Below are 22,963 nucleotides of genomic sequence, written 5' to 3' on the forward strand. Positions count from 1 at the left end.
GTTTTATATCATTTTGCCTATATAGCTCTTTGTGACACAAGGCCAGGTATGAACAAATACATAGATTTCCTATTTTTGCCAATCCTACAAAGTGTGCGTATTGTTTAACGAAGGTCAGATGTTACAGGTGGTAGAACCAAAACCTAAACTTGGATCACCTGATTCCTTCTGCTGCACTCAGTGCTTCTTGTTTGTTCTGTGAACCCATCATAGAAACTAATGAATTCCAGGAATCCTGCTGCCAGCCTGTCTCCTCCTCTGTCACTCAGAAATCCTAATTGTAGTTGAGGTGTTGGCTGCCAGAATGAAAGTGGGAAAGCAAAGGGGGAGGGAGGTAACATTGGGTCCTGATTCTAGATACAGGAATTTAAATGAGACATGATGTGTGACATTCGGGGCATGGAGAGGAAATGAGTTCTGGAATCCAGCATGCCTCAGTTTCATTTCTGTCTTCAAAGTTCCTAAAAGTAAAGCTTAGACAAGTTTGTTCTCTGAGCCTAGGGTTGTTTATCTGTCAATCTGAGACATAAGACCCAGCTCTCCGAATTGTAAGGATTAAATGATAGTGAGGCTAAAACACCAGGTGCAGTGCTGGTAGGTGCCCCAAAGCAGGGAGAGCTTTTTGAACAAGCCAAATGGGAAGGCCTCATCCTCAGGAGAGGAGAATACACAGCACATCCTGTAGGTGCCCTAACAGTTTTTCTCTCTCTACCACTAGCTGCAGATGCCTGTGAGCTGAGTGCTCAGCCCAATGGAGGCTGTGAGTACCTGTGCCTTCCTGCTCCTCAGATCTTCAGCCACTCTCCCAAGTACACATGTGCCTGTCCTGACACAATGTGGTTGGGCCCAGACATGAAGAGGTGCTACCGAAGTAAGCGGAGATTCCAGGAGGGGTGGCTCCTGGCAATGCCAGACCCTGCCCTTGGCTTCTGGGATGCTGTGTGTTCCTGGCTTTCCTCCATCTTCATCTTCTACTTGATGCCTTTGGATTTTCTTCTTTTTCCATCTGCTTTCCAGGGGGGAATAAATAAATAACTACACACCCATGTAACATTTTTAATTGATCCTTCAGGATGGTTTCTAGAATCCCTTGAAAATCTCATTAAGACCCCTTGATCTTCATGGCTTCATTTATTGTTTATACACAGATGACTATGTTTATCTATTTCTTATATAGAATTTAACACCCTACACCGTCTTGCAATATGACTAGGACTTACAATAAAAGATAATAACCACACAAGTGTGGTTATTTCCCAATCTTGATGTATAGCCAAGGCCATATATTATTTGAGTGTAAGTCTGTTTTGTCATTTATGATTTCCAGGATCAATTTTTTTCTTTTTTTTTTTTATTGTCAAGGTGATATACAGAGGGGTTTCAGTTACATGAGTAAGGTAATGAGTACATTTCTTGTCAACCTTGTCCAGGATCAATTATTTAAAGTGAAATAATTTAAATCTAATAATGGAATACTATCAGGGTAAAGCACTTCTAGATTTATTTGCTTGCCCCTCCCTCTAGTCTTTCCCATGATCTCAGTCACACTGAATTCTATAGCATTGTTTCAATGACTGATTCATCTTGATTGGACAAGGTAAAGTGCTTAGCATTCAGCTGAAAGCAAGTTTGGGGGCCATTTAGGGGGATAAGAGAATGCTTCACAGTGGTGGCATCTGAGCTAAGCCCTGAGAATGAGTCCCTCCATGTAATTCATTGAGGCAGTAATTTAAGCACTAAAGCAATAAACTTCTTTGTCCAAGTGACATTCACAGTCTTTCTTCTCTAGCACCTCAATCTACCTCAACAACAACGACGACGACGTCAGCCCCTACTACAGCAAGGGCAGTACCTGTCACCACAGGAGCCCCTGGGACAAGCCATGGCCCCACCTCCCAGAACCACAGCACCACGACACCAAGCCCAGCAGCTGCTGGGCCCAGCTCAGTTAGTGGTCCAAGGGCTCCCAGCATCAGCCTGTCAACACCAAGCCCGGCAACCAGCAACCACTCCCAGCACTGTAAGGAAATGAGCTCTGCACGCTTGCATGGTGTGGGAAGATGGCAGTACTATGGGGTCTGGGATGGAAGTGTGGAGAAGAGGGTCTCGAGGGTAGCTACAGTCCCTCTTTGACCCTCAGTTTCTTCTACAAAGGACAACTCTTGATTCACAAGATTGTCGAGGGAGGCAATGGGAATGAAAGTGCTTACATACTCAGTCTCTACTGCCTGGGTAAATGCCTATTTTTGAGTGAATGACATGTGCATGAAGGGGGTGTCTCTCAGATGGGGAAAGTTCTGGTCTCAGTTCCCAGCAGCCTCCAGATGATCACATTCATAATTATGGTGTGCTCCTGCCTGTTTTCAAACGCTGGGATAAAAATAATTAAGTCCATCACTTACTAAATCATTGGGAGCAGTAATTGTCACTGCCAGAACTGTTCTATCTCATTAACCAGCAAATACTTTTTTAATTGAGTTTCCTGTCATGGGGAGTTCATTTAAAAGGATAAACTATCTTCTGTGGGTTTTTTCTTTACCCGGATGGTGCAGAAACCAGCTTGATGACTCCTTTCTGAGTCTCTTTGCCAGCAGAAGCTGGATTCTCAGAGTTGAGCACTCACCCAGAAGTTTGCAGGAGAAGCTGAAACAAAGCCTCTTCCCACAGGCCTTATCAAACTGTTACTAACCTGCTCCCACCCCCAAGTCCTAGGGACTTGAACAAGCTAAGCAAATACTCTACCACTTGAACTATACCCCTCCCCCAAGCCCTTTTGCTTTTATGTTTGAGATAGAGTCTTGCTACCTTTGCCCAAGTTGACTTCAAACTTGAGATCTTCTTGCCTCTGCCTCTGGAATCGCTTAGATGATAAGCATGCATGACCATACCCTGCTAAGCTGTAGATTTAATGCCACCCAGAGTGAGAGGCCAGCAGCATTGGAGCAAATGTGGATAATAGCTCCTCTTCACACCTCAGAAGGCTGTCATGAGGGCCCAAGAGGAAAAGGCTTTTTAAACTGCACAGTGCTCTGCAAATTTAGATTAGAGGAAGGTGGCAGGAAGAGTGAGGAAGGTGGCACAGTATTCTTTTTTTAAATGCAATGCAAGCCAGGAGCCAGTGGCTCATGCCTGTAAACCTATTTAGGAGGCTGAGATCTGAGGATCATGGTTTGAAGCCAGCACAGGCAAACAAATCTATGAGACTCTTCTCTCCAGTTAACCAGCAAAAATTCCAGAAGTGGAGGTATGACTCAAGTGGTAGAATGCCAACCTTAAGCAGGCCGGGGGGGAGCTAAAGGACAGCACCCGGGCCCCTGAGTTCAAGCCCCAAGACTGGCACCAAAAAAAAAAAATTATAGCCAGGCATTAGTGACTCACTCAGGAGGCTGAGATCTGAGGATTGCAGTCTAAAGCCAGCCTGGGCAGGAAGTCCATGAGAGTCTTATCTCCAATAAACTACTCAGAAAAACCCAGAAGTAGCACTGTGGCTCAAGTGGTAGAGCACTAGCCTTGAGCAAAAGAAGCTTAGAGACAGAGCCCAGGGTCCAGAGTTTAAGCCCCAGGCCCAGAAAACACACACACACACACACAGGCCCAGAAAACACAAACACACACACACACACACACACACACACACACACAGTACATTTTCTAAGGACTTTTCAATTTAGAATACACTTTTACATACTTTTTTTTTTTTTTTTTTTGGTCCTTTGTGGGCCTGGGCCCACAATCTGGGCCTGGGCGCTGCCCCTCAGCCATTCAGCTCAAGGCAAACATTCTACCACTTGAGCCATAGCACCACTTCAGGTTTTCTGGTGGTTAATTGGAGATAAGAGTCTTCGGCCTTTCTAGCCAGGCTGGCTTTAAACCACAATTCTCAGATCTCTGCCTCCTAAGTAGCTAGGATTACAGGCGTGAGCTACTATTGCCTCCATCTCTTGAGTGCTGGGATTACAGGCATGAGCCACCAAGCTCAGCTGAGATACCTTTTTATATTTAGGCTTTGCTACTTCTCCTATCTCATTCACCATCCCCTTTAAATTAGGCAAGACTGTGCCAGACACTATGCTAATAAACATTTTATACAGACTATCTCATTTAATGTTTATATATCCTCATTAGATAGGTAGTAACATAATCTCAATTTTTAAGACAAAGAATACAAGACATTTTATATTTTATAGTGAGTAATGCAGATGGTATTTGAACCTCAGAAGTCTGACCCAGTAGCCTGTGATCTTCATTCTATACTATGTACTTTACAAAAATAAGTTGATAATTCAGACAGATGGCCAGACCACCCAAAATAACAGAAACAATACAGGCAGTATAGACACTGACTGAGTAAGGCAACTGATCCTGTCTGTCAGCAACATGAAGACCTAATGCTCACTGGCCATGCATAGCCCCCAGCTTCCTACCACCATCATGCTGTGGAAGTGTCGTTGAGTCGTGGGTTCAAGTTTTAACTAAGCACTTATAGGATTTCATTTCCCCTTCTGTGAAATGGAAATAATCTCTGTCCTGGTTGCCTTACAGGAGTATTGGTAGAATATGGGAAGACAATTATTAAGCATTTAGCTATGGCCATCATTTTAATTTCTTTTGCACAGTACTAGAGCTTGAACCTGCGCCTGAGATCATGCTATGCAAGCTCTCTATGACTTGAGCCACACCCCCAGCCCAAGGACCATGAGAGTGAGGACAAGAAGCAGTTGGTAGTTTTACCTGCCTGAGGCCTATAAGGACTTGAACTCACAGTGATGGAGCATTAATCTGTGAATGTTTGTGCTTTTCAGATGGGAATGAAGATGACAAGATGGGCTCAACAGTCACTGCTGCTGTCATTGGGATCATCGTGCCCATAGGTGAGTACAGCCACATCATCGGGAGCACAGAGTCCCTGCCCAAGATTAGCGAAAGACAGAGAACCCAACACACTGACCTACCACTTCCTGACACTAGTTGAATTTGGTTTCTTGAGCTGGCATTCAAGGCTCTTCTGGACCTGGCCCCAAGTGACCATCCACCTGCATGTGTGCGCGCGTGCGCGCGCGCACACACACACACACACACACACACACTCTCTCTCTCTCTCTCTCTCTCTCTCTCTCTCTCTCTCTCTCTCTCTCTCTCTCACTCACTCACTCCCTGGGGACATGGCTGGTATCTTCCTTGCTCGCCACTCTCCCCAGCTCCCAGCATTGACTGATAGTTTATAGGAAATTGAATCTTGTGTAACTGATAAGGAGAGCTATTTACTATGCTTCAAAATACAGTATGTATTTTCTTTCTATTTGGTTTCCAGCAAACATTTATTAAGCAGCTATGGTATATCAAACTCTTTGATAAGGGGAGGGGAGGTGACTAAAGTATAAGTCAAGGTTTAGTCTTACTGAAGAAACCCCTATAACAGAGATAAGTTTGTTATAAGGTAAGACCTAAGAGTAAACTATGCATTCTGAATTTAGTGGAAATGCTGAGGAAGCACTTAGACTGAAGAAGGAAGAGGGCAGACAAGTTTGCCCGGCATCATTTGGTGCTTGAGCTGAGCTAGGCAAGTAAAGAGAATCAGGAGCAGTCCAGGCTGTGGAGTCAGTATGAACAAAGCCAAGACAGAAATGGCATGGGAGGTGATGGGGAGGTTGAAGCAGGTGTTCAGAACCATGGGGTCCCAGCCCCCATGTTCAGCACGGCCTCTTGGCACTTCCTGTCTGTCATCCCAGCCTCATCTCTTAGCAATGTTTTTAAACTGGGATTGTTAGCTCCCTTACTTCCCTATGGCCTTAAGATAGAGGCAATGATTGTCCTTTTATCTTGGGGATCCTCAGTATGGTGGTGGTAGCATTTGAATTGGCCTTGATTGGCTTCCCCAGAAAAGATGGTGGTGAAACTGTCATTCCACATGTGGCTTTGAGTGGAGTCAAAGACAGATCAACCCTGTTCTGCCATCCTATGCCCTATAAGAGGCTTGTGGGCACTGTTTTTACTGATATAGCTTACCGAGCTAATCAGCATTTTTGATTTTGGCCAATCCCCCAGGAGCAGGGGAGGGGGTGCAGGCAGGATGAGTATTATTCCCCTGTAAGTAGAATATCTTTTCATATGCTTTTTGGCCATTTATTACATTCCATCCTTTATGAATTGCCTATTCACAGTCTCCTTTTTTATTGTTATCTTATTTTGTAGAAATATTTATGCCAAATGAATATTAAAACCTTTATGTGATAAATATTTCCTTCTGGTCTGACACTTGAGTTTTCAATTTGCTCATGGTGTCTTTTGCCATGCATAAATTTAAATCTTTTAAGTAGCAAATCTGTTCATCTTTTGTTACATGAATTCTGGGTTTAGCTTTTTGTTTAGGAAGGCTTGGCTCACCCTGAATTATTAAACTATCTCCTGATATGGTCTGAGTCATTTTTAGTAATTAGGTATTTCCATATGGAATTTATTTTTGAGAATGGTGAGAGGTAAATATTTAACTGCTTCTTCCTACATACCTGTGTATGGTATGTAGAACATTATTGGATAGTTCTGTTCATTCCTTTTCACTTGAATTATCACCCTTACAGATACTATGCTGTTTTCTCCACCAATGTCTGTCTATTCCTATAAACTAGTAGCTCACATTTTCTCAGCTGTTTTTATTTTATTTCTCTTCTACATAAACTCTAGAATAATTGTGTGAATTCTATCAAAATGATGATGGAATCTTTCTACATTTTCATTGATAATTCTTTGGATGTGGAAAAAATTTACATTTTTACCAATCACAGTTTTTTATCCAGGAACATAGCATTTCTCTATTACAATCTTCTTTACATCTTTTCATGGTTTATGGAGTGCATAAGACTTTGTACATTTCTTTGTAGCTCATTCCAGGTATTTTATAGTTTTTTATTGTGCTATTACACTATTACATTTTCTAGTATGTTACTGTTGACAAAAAGAAAACTATAGATTTTTATGTTGATTTTTTTTTTTTGAGCCAAGGAAGGAGACAAGGTCTCATAACCAAAGTTGACTGGGGACTGACTATATAAGGCCAAGTTGGCCTTAACTCACAATCCTCCTATCTCTGCCTCTCAGGTGCTGGAATTATAGTTGTGTGCCACCATACCCAGCTTTATGTTGATTCTTTTTTTGTGGTTATGGGGCTTTAACTCTGGGCCTGGGTGCTGTCCCTCAGTTCTTCAGCTCAAGACAAGTGCTCTATCACTTGAGCCACAGCACCACTTCTGGTTTTCTGGTGGTTAATTGGAGATAAGAGTCTCGTGGACTTTCCTGCCTGGCTGGCTTTGAACCATGATCCTCAGATATCTCAACCTCCTTAGTAGCTAGGATTACAGACATGACCCACTGACACCCATCTATGGGGCTTGAACTCTGGGTCTGGGCGCTGTCCCTCAGCTCTTCAGCTCAAGGCTAGTACACTACCACTTGAGCCACAGCACCACTTTCGAACCCAGGGCCTCATGCATGCAAGGCAAGCACTCTACCACTGAGCCACCTTCCCAGCCCCGCTATGTTGATTCTTAATGAGCTAAAATTATTTCTAATAGTTTTTCTTACCTGATTCTCTTAATATCTTCTAAACATATAAACATGTTAATTCTAACAGCCTTGTTCCTTCCTCTCTCATATGTAGGCCTTTCAATTTCCAGTTATTTTAAACCTAGTCTTACTGCATCTAGCTCAATCTCCAGAATAATAAGTAAAAACAGTCATGAGAAGCATCCTTCCTTATTTAATTATTGTCATCTTTCTCAAATGGGAACCATTTTACACACCTTATTTAATTATTGTGATCTTTCTCAAATGGGAACCCTTTTACAGAATTGTAGAAAGTGATCATCCAGCCTCCACTGAAAGGCTCAGAGTGATTGCTTGTTAGTTGCAAAGCTACTTGCCTCATTGCTCCCTGGCTCTGTTGAGAAGTCTTTTTTCACTCATTAATATAGTCCCTTATTCTAACCCAAAGCCCATGTTGTCCTTCCATACCCCCTTCTGAAGATAATTCTCTTTGGATAAAGTCCCAGCTTTAGAATTAAAAAATACTTCCCACTCCAACATGGGAAAATGTTTGTTTGTTTTTTAAGAGGCCCACAGAAGCAGCCCCCTTAGGGTAAAGGTATAGAGAAGGAATTCACGCATTCGTTCAGCATGTATCACCGAGCACCATCTTTGTGCTAGGTACTCATTACGGAGATAAACAAGCACAGACCCTGCCCTCAAAGGTTCAGTCTGATTGGGAATGTATATATGTATTTCATATATGTATATGAAAAGTACTGTGGCCTGGGAGCATACATGAGGGAACAGCAGACTCTGCTTAGAACAGTGCAGGACGACTCACTCGATCTCAAAGGATGAGTAGTTAATTGAGGAAAGAAAAGATGAGAGGAGACCTTCCAAGCAGCAGAAAGGGAACATGCAGATCCAGTGCCTGAGGAGCAAGGGGCAGCCACGTTAGAGAGGTGGCAAGATCTGCAACGAGGTGTGAGCAATGGACCAGAGCCCTCTGCATGTCCAGAGTAATGTGTCCCTTCTTCCAGCGGTAATAGCCCTGCTGTGCATGAGTGGCTACCTGATTTGGAGAAACTGGAAGCGGAAGAACACCAAGAGCATGAATTTTGACAACCCAGTGTACAGGAAAACAACAGAAGAGGAAGATGAAGATGAGCTTCATATAGGGAGGACAACTCAAATTGGCCATGTCTATCCGGCAGTAAGTATTCCTTACTGGGAGAATTCTTCCCTTTCCCTCCCTCCCTCCCTCCCTCCCTCCCTCCCTCCCTCCCTTCCTTCCTTCCTTCCTTCCTTCCTTCCTTCCTTCCTTCCTTCCTTCCTTCCTTCCTTCCTTCCTTCCTTCCTACCTTCCTTCCTTCCTTCCTTCCTTCTTTGCTTGCTTGCTTGCTTCCTTCCTTCCTTCCTCCCTCCCTCCCACCCTTCCTCCCTTTACCCTCCCTTCACCCTTGCCAAGATCCTATCAGGGATCCTACTGGGCCCTAGGGACCACACAGAGGCTGAAGCAAGTGGTTAGAGTAGCAGGATAGCAGGACTACCTTGTACGTGGAGTTTCTCCCTAGCAATAAAGAATCCAAATGTCTCTCTACTGAATGATTTTCAGAACCTTTGGCCTGGGAGGGCACTTAGGACTATTTGATTTGAATGTATTCATTTCCACAAATACTGTACAAGTTATGTGCCTGGCACCATTAGATATCAAGTGTTCAGAAGTAATTAAGGAATGCACTTGCTCCCCCCAAAAAAGCTGGTAGGAGAGCTCAAGATATTCACCACACACTTGTACCACTATGTGCTAAATGCCATGGTGGAAGCTCAGGATTTTCTTCTTCTAGGAAGCCTTTGCACTTGCGTGGTTCTCCCACAGTCCCCTGGGCCTCTCCTTCCCAGCCCCTGTCCCACCACAGTGCACTTATTGCTTAGTAGTCTCCCCACTAGATCATGAGGTCCTTGAAAGCAAAATCTGATGTGATTAGCCTGTTTTCCTGGAGCATAGCACAGGATAGCCAGTTTCTAATACATATTTGTTGAATAAATAGTATGCTGTGGAAACAAGGGAGCTATTAATTCTGCCTGGGTAATTGGACAAGGAATGCCTCACAAAGAAAGCAACAAGTGGAACTGTGTCATTGAAAGACTAACAGCAGTTTTCCAGGTAGAGAAGGAGGAAAATGGCATTCCAGACAGAAGCATGCACAAAGGCTTAGAGGCACAAGGAGCATGGCCTGTTGGGGGAGCAAGGACTATGAAGTAGCTGAACAGGTGTCATTGTTATGTAGCAGAGTCAGGGGGCTGAGTGTGACCTCAGGGGTCATCCAGTCCATCCCCCTGTCAGGCAATCAGCAGCTTTGATCGCCCACTGTGGGCAGAGCCCTGTGTTGGGGAGACCAGAGAACTGGAAGACCCAGCCCCTGCCCTCAAGGAGCTTTTTGTCTTGCCTGGGGAACCAAGGTCACAGCTGCACCAGCTCCCGAAGAACCCTCTTTCCGAGCTGCCTGTCGTCAAGTGCAAGGTAGGGCAGTGCCACTCTGAGCCTGATGGGCTGGTGAGTGAGGCCTAAACCTAGTCAGGTATGGCCAATCCAAGAAGGCTGACTTGTTTTTGAAGACTGTAAACTGTAAGCTGGGTGTTGGGGCAGATAAACACGGGTTAGTTGCACACCAAGGAAATGTCCTGTGGAAGAAAGATCAAGTATGGGGTAAACAGAACTGCTCATAAAGGGAAGACACGGGAGTTGAGCAGGTGGGGGAGGGTCAGCAGTTGGCCTTTGAGATTCCTTAACTTTAGCAAGTCCAGGCACACAGTTGCTTTAACATGTTTTACATCTTAGAGAAGACACAGTGTAAGAAGCACTGAGCTCGGAGTAAGGTGACTTGTCAGTTCCACCAGTCAGCACCTCTCGTCTCTACTTTTATTTATAAAATGAGAATGACCCCCATTTCATCTGCCTTCTGAGCTTAGAAAGTTCAACTGAGAAAGCACATGCAAGAGAACACTTTGTAAATTACAAAGCAATCTGCACCTGCAAAGTGTTAACTGGTTCCAGAGAAGGAAATGACTTAGGGAGTTGTTCCTGAAGAATCGAAGGCCTGAGAAGTAAGCCTCCAACAGCTGCAGAGTGAAAGTCATAGAATGAGACACTGGTTTCATGAGCACCTACTATGTGTGAGATACTGTTCTCAGTGTTCTGCCAAGAAGTGCCAGAACCAGGATTCAAACTTCCATCTGCAGGTGTAGAGAGGCTCATATCCCTTCCACTATGTTATGGACTAAATAACCTGGAAGTCAGTATTCTCCACCACCTGTCCTCTCCTCTGTCCCTTTCTCAGGTAGCTCTGCTACCACTGTTTGGCTCTGTCTTTGGCCTGTCGATCTGTCTTGGAGGAGAGTGGGAGGGTGGCTTGCTGAGAATAAGACAGTCCCCAGTACTGTGCTGGTGGAACATGACAGTGGATTCACAAAAACTACAGTTAACCCCAAAGATGACTTGAAAAGCAGTGGAATTCCTTTTTTTTTTTTTTTATCATTTGTAGAATGAATACCCAGAGATGGAAGATACTTAGTATAAGCTGGTCAGGTAGTCTAGGACACTCCAGACCCCATGTGTATTAGGTATCACATTAACCACTTGGCATGCATTATTTCATTGGGTTTCCTATCAGCCCTATGAGATAAGTTCTTGTCCCATTTGACAGATGATGAAACTAAGACTCAGGGAAGTGAAGTGATGAGCCCAAATTCATAGAGCTTTAAAAGTGACAATTAAACTAGCATCTGCCCAAAGGATGAGATCTAGGAAATGAAAGGGCAAAAAACAAATTATATCAGCATCAGTTAAAGAAAATCTAGATGTATATTGGGAGAAGAAAATAAGATAAAGGAAAGGGAATTCAAGGGCTTTGCTGTTTAGAAGTCCCCTTGAGTCAAAGATAGAATCAAGGAACATGAGAAGGATATAAAGAAACATCAGTATAGGAAAAACATTAAATCCACTCTCCACGAGAGACTAGACTGGCTTGGGGGTTAGTGGGCTCCCCATCAAATGGGCAGCCGTTTTTGGAAGAAGGAAAATAAGCATCCAATGACTGGAAAGTTGGAATGGGGTGAGAGAGGAGCTGAATTCAGTTGACTTGCATTGCCTTCTGATTATATTTAATTGTTTGGGAAGAGTGCAGCATTGCATCCACCTAATTGATATCCTGGAGACAGGATAGCCTAGGATTTAACATGTGACAGAGCTAGCCTAATCAAGTTCACCCAATCTGAAATCCTATAAGGGAGAAAAGTTCAGATCTCTGCTACCCTCCTTTACAAGGGATAGAACAGAATGATGAAAAAAGCTACAGCTCTGGATTTACACAGATCTGGGTTCAAACTTTGGTTCTGCTGCTTGCTGTGTGATCCCAAGCAAACATCACATAAGCCCATCGAACCTTATTTTCTCATCTGTAAAATAAGTATGATAAATCTTATCATCTGGTATAGTTTGAAGATTATCAAGCTAGTATTTGTAAAGTAATAGTATGTCTAGTACTTTGTTGATATCCAAAAAGAGTACCGCCTGTGGATCTAATGATGATTTCTTTGATCTATCTATCTCCCCAGCGAGTGGCATTAAGTCTGGAAGATGATGGACTGCCCTGAGGATGGGACCACCCGCTTCGTGCCTCATGGAATTCAGTCTCATGCACTGCTCTCTCTGGATGGTGTATGACTGGATGGATGGCTTCCTATGTATGAGTCTGTGTGTGTGTGTGTGTGTGTGTGTGTGTGAGAGAGAGAGAGAGAGAGAGAGAGAGAGAGAGAGAGAGTGTAACTTTTTTAAATTTATGTTGCGGAAAGGTAACCACAAAGTTATGATGAACTGCAAACATCCAAAGGATGTGAGAGTTTTTATATGTATAATGTTTTATACACTTTTTTAACTGGTTGCACTACCCATGAGGAATTCATGGAATGGCTACTGCTGAGCGACTAACATGATGTACATAACCAAACGGGGGCCGATGGTACAGTACCTTACTCATTTAAATACTATATTTACAGAGGATGTTTGATTTGGGGGGCACTTTTTTAGGTTGGGAGGTTTGGGGTTTTTTGTAAATAAAATGATTATGCTTTGTGGCTATCCATCAACATAAGTATAAAAAGAAAGACCACTTCAACTCCCTCCCCCATTTAGATTATTTATTAACATATTTCAAGAATAAGATTAGTTCTATAAATAATTTAGAGAAGTGAGAGTATTTATTTTTGGTATGACTGGTCCAACACACAGACTCTGTGTATGTGTTCATGTGTGTATGTATATGAGAGAGACAAATCTGTAGAGGAGAGGCACACCTATGGCTATTCAGATATATAAAGAGAAATTTATTTTAAAACGATCCACAAGAGGGGCATCTAATTTTCAAAGAAGCCTCTGGGTGAAAAAAAAATGGCTTAGAAAACAGATACCATGATATGTGCAAATGTGTGGTAGAAGAGGCAGATCTTTTTACCTCTAGCTATTCTTGAGACCACCCAGAAGCCAGCGAAAGCCTCTCAGCTTACCTGTGGTTGCCATGACTTCCACCTGGACTTCCTTGTCTGTGGTCAGGGTACAGATACACAGAGCCAGAAACTCTCATGAGTTCAAGTCAACACATGTAAACCTCAGCAAGTCTTTGTTTTGAAGTTCACTCTTTGAGTAGTTATCTTCAGCTTCCTTTTAGGACTCAGGGGTTGAAGTAGGCTAAAGGCTACCATCCTTACTTCAGAGCTAAGTAGAGGCATTTCCAGAACAGCCCAAGTGTATTACAGGGACTGACTTAGGCACTTAACCTCTAAGACATGTGCAGGTGATACGGATGGTGGAATAGATTTTTATCATACCTCTTTCTCCCTTCCTGCACACTCTACCATTCCTTTAGGAAACATTTTAAAGTAATAACTAGATTTCTTACCATCATGTGTTCATATAGATATGGCTAAGTTAGAAAAGTGGCCAAACCTAAAGTCCTGTTTGAGGGGAAATGGCATACGCAATATTAGAGCATTTTGGATACATGTGTTCACGCAGGGATTTGGTTTACTGCTTTGTAAATAAAAAGAAAAACTCTGGGTATATGCATAGATTTCTTTTTTCATTATGGACACCTTCTATGCTTTTCCTGGGCCTTGTGGGGGGGAGGGGAAACTGTGGAGAGAAGTACTATTTTGAGGAGACCATCATGGGAAGCAACTGTACAGTCCCAGAAGGAATTCAGTCCCTAGCGGCTTTCTTGTCCCAAGTGTGTTTTTAAACTCTGCTATTCTGCCTCTTTACTCCCTCTAGAGACTGGAGTCAAGTACAACATGCAGGTGTTTGGCTTCCATAGAAGCAAAGGACATATAACTAACCTTAAAATAGTGAAGCTTGACACCCTTAGGCAAATGTCTATTTCCATCTTCCTGCAAGCTTGGCTGATAGCACCAGCTTTATGACACCCTTTGAATTTTCCAGGTAGTCCACTGGTGTTCCCTTGTCCTGGTCCTAGGACCTGTGTCACTCATGGTCTCCTAACCTCTAAGAAAACTGTGCTGCAGAGCCTGGGCATGCATGTGTTGGTGCTGCTTCAAGACAGCCACTGAGAGGGGAAATGCAGTTGTCCTAGATAACCCATAAAACAGAATTTTAAGAACGGGGTAGTCAACAATTATGGAGCTTACTTCCTAATATTCTTTAAAGGATGAAAAGTAAATTTATGTTGGACTGAAGAAAAATTATGAAAGTTAAAAACTGAAATCTATATAACTCTGTCTACAAAGATATTAAATTTCCTGGAGAATTAGATAAAACTGGCTAATGTATAGTTTCTAAGTCTTCAATCAGATCCTGGCCTTCGCAGAAAAAAATTAGTTAGATCAGGAACGAAAAATAGTAAGATGATGGCTTCGGAAATTCCAGAGTGATGATGAAACCCACAACTTTACTCAGAGACAGCTAGATTTCCTGAAAATACTAGAAAAGCAGTATGAAAGCAGCAGCCATGGGAGAAACCTACAAGAAACAAATTGAGGACTATGCTCTGTATAGCAGTAAGTAAGAGAAAATCTAAGGATGCAGATCTACCTTCCTCTATACTGGGAGCCACTTTGAGCCTTATTTTGATATACTTACATGTCTGTTGCCTTTTGTTCCCTGGGTATACGTATCCACAACCAATAACAGATTATAGAATTATTATAGAATTATATGAGCTGGAAGGGAGCTTAGAGAATGTCAAGAAGGCAGAAAGGTTATCAGCCACCCCAATACTTTTCCTTCTGAGGCAACTTTGGGCTGCCTGAACAGGGTATCAAACTGGCTTCTTTTTATCCTGTGGCTTTTTCCAGTGAATTTACCAGGATACTGGCAGAAAAGGCCTTTCCAGGAACAAGGAAAACAAAAACTTTATTCTTGAGAGCATGGTTATAAAATAAAACAAACTGAAGTAACCTGTAATGTCATCTGGCAAAAGGAATGAGATGGGATAGAAATTGATGGCAGTAAGCACTGCCAATCCCTCCACTTACCTCTGTGTGATAGGAGTTTGTTCATCCCCAAAGCATATACTAGATGCCAGCTATGTGCCGGCCCACCAAAAACATGAAGAAGATCAAATGTTTCCTGTCATTTCAAAGCTCAGAGAAAGATACAAGTGGATAGAAAAAAGGAATAGATTCCATTTAGAGTACTGCAGGGGTACAGAGGAGATGAGGAATAGTGTCATCACAGAAATGACCTTAAGAAGGAATTCCAGGTTGCTTCTGGCAGGGGAGACAGACATGAATCAAGGGGACTATAAGGAGCCACCTGTAGTTCATAACTGGAATAAAAGACTTAAGCAGACTTAGCAAGAAATGAGGCTGGATGGAATGATAGGTTCAACATAAGCACTTTATAAAATACTTTCTGATTTAATTAAGCAAACGTTTCTTGCGCATTCTTGACAGCACTTGGCATTCATTATTTGGCTTCAAGTTTTCCTAAGGCCACATAAGGGTGTTGACTTTCCCATACATGGGTCAAAGATTTTTTTTTTGATAGGGTTAATGAAAACTAAGGATAAGAGGATTTTCACAAAAGCATGCAATGTTATCAAAGCCTCTTAGATTTTCTCAAGTGTGATAAAGAAACCTGGAAATTTAAAAAGACATGGAGGCTGGAGAGGGGATCCTAGTCATAGGACACACAGACACTAGTGGGAATGGAAGAGAGCCACCCACACCCCACAGGAATGTGATCACCCTTAAACTCCAGCCATACATTTATCAGAATATCAGTGAGTTAGTCTCAAGTAATTTCCTTTCCCATAAATGCATGAAGATAAGAGTATCAGAGTCTTCTTATGCTATATTTTTAGGGTACTGGAAAATTTGAAGAATTTAGAACATTAAAACAAAAAAATCACAGCTTCAAAATTTTAGTTAATATGAAGAAAACCAGGAAGTTCTTCAGGCTATGCACCACGTGCACAGTCAAGAATCTGCAGAAGCTGCATTTGCAAACAATTTGTGCTATAAAACAGTAATTTTTTAAAATCCTGTATAAGTATATATAAGACAAGGTTTTAATACTTTTTTACAAAAATGTCAGAAAAAACTGTACAAACCATGTTCTTTTAAAAAATAGCATTTTGCTCTTTATAAGCTATTGTTAATTTGGGGCTAAAGTACTGGTTTGCAAACTTCATCTCTGTGTATCCAAATGGAAATTCTGTTTGTCTCTTCCCACCCCCAGTTACCATTTTGATGTAATAGCCAAGCATGTTAGAATGTTGGGCCACATTAACTCTTTCTGGTCTTTTTGTTCTTGTCATTTAGCTTCTGTACTTGGTGCCCCTGCCCTCTGGCTTCTCATCCAGAGGCAGAAGGGACTAAAAGGGTGTGTGCTGTGTCTCATTAGCTGTGCTGACATCATCTTGGTGAACTGAAAACCAAATGTGAACATTTGTAAAATCAGTACACTTTCTAGAGAAAGATTAAACTCATTTTTTAAAATCTGTAAATTTTGTTTTGTTGTGATGCTTTAATGAGGGGGTGGGAGTGAACTATCACTAATGGGGTCTCTAATGTATACCAAATGTTTTACATAAATCATCTCAGTCTTGGCAACAATCCTGTGAAATAAGTGCTTTCAGTATTTTCTATTCCCATTTTATAAATGAAAAAAATGGGAAAAGTAGCTGCCCAGTGCCATACAGTTTTTTGTTGGTGGTAGTGGTAGGATCCATTACGAGGTCCCCCTCAGGACAATGCACAAGCAGGCACAGGAGAAAGATTATTATAAGGTTTATTAGAGGGGCCATATATCCCCCCTGCAGAGGGAACAACATGGCATCTGCCCCTATCCAGGTGTCAGGTAGGTCTGGGCAGAGAGAGGGACTGGCCAGCTATCCAAGAGGGAACTCTAGGGCTGGAAGGAGCTCAAGTCTGGGTGGAGCTGAGGATGGGAAGTGGGGTAATGCTATGGAAGTTTTTTTGTTGTTGTTTTTGGTGGGGGGGAGGGAAGTTGTTGCTGCTTTTAATTTCTTTGAGAGAAGGCCTTGCCATATAGCCTACACTGTCCTCAAACTCATCGTCCTGCCTCAGTCTCCTGAGTGCTGGGATTACAGGTATACACCACCATACCCAATAGAGTATACTGTACACGTATTTTGAGTAGTTCCAAAGAGCCATTGCACGTGTATTGTTCTCTGCTTGGATTTCTTTTCCTGCCTCTGTCTGGCTCATATTTGTCCTTGAATACTCCATTTAGGTAATGCCTCTACCCCAGCCTCCCCTCTTCTCTCAGTCTGGGTTAGTAACTGTGCTTCCATACTAATTTCTGCCAACTTGGATTCCAAAACTTCCCCCTTGACACTCCCATGACAATGACATTGCTTTTAGCAAGGTTATCCAGACCTCCTCTATTATAAATCTTGCACACACTTTGAGTCCTTATTTTCTTTGACTTGGAAATTATATTTAACACTGCCACTCTTCTTGGACCACTTTTATTCTGGCTTCCAGGACACCATAACAGGTTTTGCCCCTACCTCTCTGGCTACAACTTAGTCTCCTTTCCCTGTCCCTTAAATTGTGATCATCTATCTCAGATCCAACCATTTTTTCTGTTTCCATTGCCATTATCTGAGTATGAGTCATCATCATCTTATTTAACCCCTCTCATAGATTAACAACTACTTCTCCCAATTTCATACTTCCAGTCCATTTTCCAATCCATCTTACAATGTAAGAGCTAAAATGATCTTTCCAAAATGGAGTAGGCCATGTTACCAACATCTCTTTCCACTTTCTTGCTTAAAGCCCTCTGCACATTCTGCAACCTTGTCAGGTCTGTATTCTAATTGCTCCATTCTGGGCCCTGTATCTGGAACATTTCCTTCAGGAAGCTTTCTTAGTCCCCTGACCTGATTGTGACCCACCCATGCGTTTCCAGTGTATTCTATGATTCCTCTATTGGTAACATTCCTACATTGTAATTGCTTATATGCTCCTTAACTACATCTTCCACAAGCTCTATAAAGATCTGTCTTCCTAAAATGACACACAGTAGGTGCTCAGTAAGTAATGTTGTATTTAGGCACTGAAGATTCAAACCATACTCTTTCAAATATACTATACCATGTTATGTTTCATATCAAAAAATCTAGGTTAGCCAGACACCAGTGGCTCACATTTGTAATTCTACCTAATCAAGAGGCTAAGATCTGAGGATTGCAGTTCAAAGCCAGCCCAAGCAGGAAAGTCTGTGAGACTTATCTACCAGAAGTGGCACTGTGGGTCAAGTGGTAGAGTACTCACCTTGAGCTGAAGAGCTGAGGTACAGCACCCAGGACCAGAGTTCAAGCCCCACGACCAAACAAACAAAAAGAAAATCTAGGTTACTTTTATAGTCTGACTTTGTGAAGTATCCTTAACATTTCTCAGCACTATTGTTATTTACCACATCTACAGATGCCCAGATCCACTCTACATTATAATTTTTTTTATAATTTCACTAGTGGAAAATAACTTTGTGGCAATTGCCTAATGTCTCTATACACTTAAAGCTAATTATAATCTGTAGATTGTTATGATAATCACTGGGTGCTGGTGACTCGTAACTCTGGCTCCTTGGGAGGCTGAGATCAGAAGGATTGATGTTTCAGGAAGAGAAGCTGAACAGATCCCAGCAACTATGGGAAGCCTAAAGTAGACAAATCACAGTCTAGGTATGCATCTGCCTGACTGCATACCCAGTAAATAACAAAGCTGGAGGCATGGCTCAGTGGTAGAACACCAGACTAGGAAGCAAGAGGTGCTGAGTTCAAACTTCAGTACCACAAAAAAAAAGATGTTTTTATGATGATTCAAAGAACACACACATAAACAGGCTCAGTCCAGGAGTTGACATGGACATCTCATGGCTTCATAGCAGCTTATAATAGAAAATTAGTTTCCAATCCTTTTTTTAATTGGGGAAGGGGATCTGCAGTTAAGGCGGTACTTGGGGCTTGCATTCAGAAGTTCACACTTGTTAGACAATTGTTGTACTGCTTGAGCCATACTTCTAGTCTGTTTGCTCTACTTATTTTGTTGTTGTTGATTTAGGGCTTGAACTCAGGCCCTGGGCACTATCCCAGAGCTGCTTTGTTCTCAAGGCTCGTGCTCTACCATGTGAGCCACAGTACCACTTCTAGTTTGGGGGGGTTTTGTGTTGTTTTGTTTTTTGTTTTTGTTTTTGGGGGTTTTTTTGTGTTTTTGGTTTTCTTTGGCCAGTCCTCATGCTTAAACTCTGGGCCTGGGCACTGTCCCTGAGCTTCTTTGCTCCAGGCTAGCACTCTACTACTTGAACCACAGCACCACTTCTGGCTTTTTCTGTGTATGTGTTACTGAGGAATCGAACCCAGGGTTTCATGCATGTGAGGCAAGTACCACTAAGCCCCACTTCCAATTTTGGGGGGCTTTGTTTTTTGTCAGTCGTTGGGCTTGAACTCTGGGCCTGGGCCCTGTCCCTCAACTCTTCAGCTCAAGGCTAGCACTCTACCACTTGAGCCACAGCACCACTTCCGGATTTCTGGTGGTTAATTGGAGATAAGAGTCTCACAGACTTTCCTGCCTGAGCTGGCTTTGAACTGTGATCCTCAGATCACAGCTTCCTGAGTAGCTAGGATTACAGGCATGAGCCACTGGTGCTCAGCTCACTTCTAGTTTCTGAGTGTCATGCGGACTTTTCTGCTTGGTCTGGCTTTGAACCAAGATCATTTTAACATTTTTACAGTGTTGGGGCTCAAATCCAGGGCCTTTTACATGCTGGAAAGTGTTCTACCACTGAGATACAGCCCTATGATGCTTGTTTCAAAATGAGACATCTGAGGTTTAAAATGTTGAATCTGTTCACCTAAGTCACAGAAAATCACTTGTTATTGTTCATGTGTTTTTGAACTCAGGGCCTGGGCATTGTCCCTATACTCTTTTACTCAAGTGCTCTACTACCTTAAGCCACACCTCCACTTCCAGTTTTTGAGTGGTTCATTGAAGATAAGAATGTCTCGGGGATTTTTCTGCCTGGGCTGAGTTTAAACCTTGATCCTTAGATCTCATTCTCCTGAGTAGCTAGGATTACAGGTGTTAGCCACCCTCTGGCTTATTTTTTTCTTATAATAATTGTACAAAGTGGTTTTTATTGATGATTGGTGTTAAATGGGAGTTATTTTAACCCAAATCTCCAGGGACTTTTTTTTCTCCCCAGCACACCTACTCTATATTCTACCAATGTCTTTTCAGGAAGAAAAGGACTAAATTTGAAGACTGGGAATGAGAATCAGGGACTACTGGCCTGATTCACAGAACAGTAACAATGAAAAGAATCCCAGGTCCCAAAAATGACATTATCTCAGCTCTGTCTCTAGATCCCTCTCATCACAGCTAGAACTTGGCTAAGCTGAAGTGGTCTTTTATAGTTAGGATTCTGATTGTCCTTGACCTACTCAAACACAGACAGCTCCTACGAATGCAAAGCTATGTTAGTGCTTTCACTTGGGCAGTGGTCCCCAACCCTGACTCACCAGAGAAAGTTTTCATGGGTTTGAGATGAGGCCCTCGTGGCAGTATTTTTAGTCTCCAGCTAAGAACTGCTGGGTAAATGGAATGACCGGGCAGTGCAAAATCAAATAATTCAACTTAATTTCAATGCACAGTATTTCCTAGAGATCAGGAAGGCCAGAAAATACTCAACTTTTACAAAGAAAACATTTATTTTGAGCATGGTTTCAGTCCATGATCAGTTTACCCACTGTTTTGTGCATCCTAAGCAATGCATCAAGCTGGAGAGCATGTAGTCAAAGAAACCTAATTGGGAGAAAGAGAAAAGAAGAACTTTGGTCCAACAGCCCCTTTTAAGGTCACATCTTCATAGGCTAAAACCCTTCACTACCTCAATAAAAGGTTCCACCACCTCTCAATAGTACTAACTTGGAGCCAGTCTTTGGTGACTCACACCTGTAATTCTAACTACTCAGGAGGCAAAGATCTGATGATGGTGGCTTGAAGCCAGCCGGAGCAGGAAAATCCATAAACTCATCTCCAATTAACCATCTGTTAGCTCAATAAGTCCTCTTCTCATGCTTAGCACACTCCTTCTCCTCTCCACAGCTTAGCATGTTCCTTTCCTAGGCAACACTGGGCCCATTCAGTAAAGGCAGTAAATAATCAGCCTCCAACTACCCTTTACCTTGAGATGGCACTGCTCTGGCCCAGCTACCACCATATAAGGCAGTAAGATCCCCTCAGAGTGACCCTCAGGTCTGGTGAGAGGCAGGGCCCCTTATCTACTACTTGGGCAGCAGCCATAAATCCTAGTCTGCCATGATGAAGCCCCTGGTCTTCACATCCACAGGTCTTCACATCCACATCAGGGTCTCTGCCTCCTAGCCCCTTCTAGCCCCTTACAGACCTCCTAGGTTATATAGATCACCTCAGACAATAGCTGGCACTTCTCTCTTGTGAGAAGGGGTCTAGCTGACCCCTTCACTGGCAATAAATCTTTTCTTTGTTCTGTGTACCTGGATGTCTGTGTAATGGCAAGATAATGAGTACATTTCTTTTTTTTTTTTTTTTTTGGGGGGGGGGTCCAGTCCTGGAGCCTGAACTCTGGGCCTGGGCGCCGTCTCGTCTCTCAGCTCTTCAGCTCAAGGCTAGCTCTCTACCACTTGAGCCACAGCACCACTTCTGGCTTTTTGCTTTATGTGGTGCTGAGGAACCGAACCCAGGGTCTGAGGCATGCAAGGCAAACGCTCTACCACTGAGCCACCTTCCCAGCCCAATGAGTACATTTCTTATCAAGTATTTTTGCCTCCTCTTTGTTTCCCCTTCCCCTCCCTTCCCATACTCCCCCCCAGTTCCCACCACCCGATCCTCCCCGACCCCCCACCAAAGTTGTGAAGTTCGTTTTTCGACATAACGACTTGTACATCTCATTGTCGCAATGGGCCCACCTGTATCCCTAGTTGAACTATTTGTTTTTGCCTTCCCCTCCACAAGTTATACCAACATCAAATACAGTGAAAGCAGGGGTTATACTGTAGAGGAGGGACATACAAAGCAACATAGAAATCATCTTAAAAATATGTTAGAAACAATTGCATGAAAGAAAAAAAAAAACACTTGAATACTTATCTTGGGGTTCATTCCCCTAACATCAACTTATCTGACCTTTTCTGCTTGACTCAGACATATACTGGTTATTGCAAATAAGGGAAACCATGGGACCTATGTTTCTTTGGGCCTGGCTTACTTCACTTAATATAATTTTTTCCAAGCCTTTCCATTTCCTAACAAATGGGGCAATGTCATTCTTTCTGATGGAGGCATAGAATTCCATTGTGTATATATACCACATTTTCTTGATCCATTCATCTACTGAGGGGCATCTGGGTTGGTTCCATATCTTAGCTATGGTAATAGAGTCAACTTTTGATACACATAAATGGGAGTGTGCTGGAGAGTCTGGGTCATTTCAACCCATTGACTGTGGAGACAACTTAAGTACAGACATGAAAAGCCTGTCTGACTCACACAAGTCTGTATCCTTAAACCGCAGTTGAATCCGGTGGCAATCTCCCAAGTATTGGGCCCAAAGTCTTCAAGCTGCAGATCCGGGAATGGACGCCCAGAGGCCGCCCATAAACGGCGGGTCTGAGGCGCGGGCCCTGACCTGGAGCCGTCAAGATGCGGCCTGGCCCCGGCCTCGGGCTCTGGGACCCGGCACTGTTGCTCCTGTAGCATGACGAGAGGGCGTGGCAACGCGGTTCCCGGCCCAACGCGAGGGGGCGTGGCAACTCCGTTCCCGCTCCAGAGAGAGGGGCGTGACAATCTTGTTCCCGCCCCGGATGAGGGGGCGTGTTCCAGCCTCCATCAATTAAAAAATGGTACCCGTGACGCA

At 43.0% G+C, this 22,963-nt stretch overlaps 1 protein-coding gene and 1 long non-coding RNA gene across 17 annotated transcripts in view; one reads left to right on the forward strand and one right to left on the reverse strand.

The window, feature by feature from the left end:
• Lrp8 (LDL receptor related protein 8) overlaps nucleotides 1-16,544 on the forward strand; it is a 76,219-nt gene extending 59,675 nt beyond the window's left edge. For 13 of the 16 annotated variants that reach the window (XM_069987185.1, XM_069987188.1, XM_069987190.1 and 10 more), the window contains 6 exons: nucleotides 719-871; nucleotides 1,790-2,020; nucleotides 4,803-4,871; nucleotides 8,562-8,734; nucleotides 9,869-10,045; nucleotides 12,139-16,544. In XM_069987185.1, the coding sequence (XP_069843286.1) occupies nucleotides 719-871; nucleotides 1,790-2,020; nucleotides 4,803-4,871; nucleotides 8,562-8,734; nucleotides 9,869-10,045; nucleotides 12,139-12,177 (842 nt within the window). In that variant the 3' untranslated portion in view covers nucleotides 12,178-16,544. The remainder of the gene's footprint in view (nucleotides 1-718; nucleotides 872-1,789; nucleotides 2,021-4,802; nucleotides 4,872-8,561; nucleotides 8,735-9,868; nucleotides 10,046-12,138) is intronic. The other 3 variants (XM_069987194.1, XM_069987196.1, XM_069987202.1) reach the window with 1 other exon arrangement.
• Nucleotides 16,545-20,753: 4,209 nt separating this feature from the next.
• LOC138803328 (uncharacterized) lies at nucleotides 20,754-22,960 on the reverse strand. Its single transcript, XR_011364936.1, has 2 exons — nucleotides 22,597-22,960; nucleotides 20,754-20,871 (listed from the first exon to the last, which is right to left on the reverse strand). It is a non-coding gene; the product is annotated as an uncharacterized lncRNA (long non-coding RNA).
• Nucleotides 22,961-22,963: the final 3 nt, after the last annotated feature.

This window comes from Dipodomys merriami, unplaced genomic scaffold, assembly GCF_024711535.1.
Source record: "Dipodomys merriami isolate MVZ:Mamm:240054 unplaced genomic scaffold, mDipMer1.0.p SCAF_34, whole genome shotgun sequence".
Lineage (NCBI taxonomy): Eukaryota > Metazoa > Chordata > Mammalia > Rodentia > Heteromyidae > Dipodomys > Dipodomys merriami.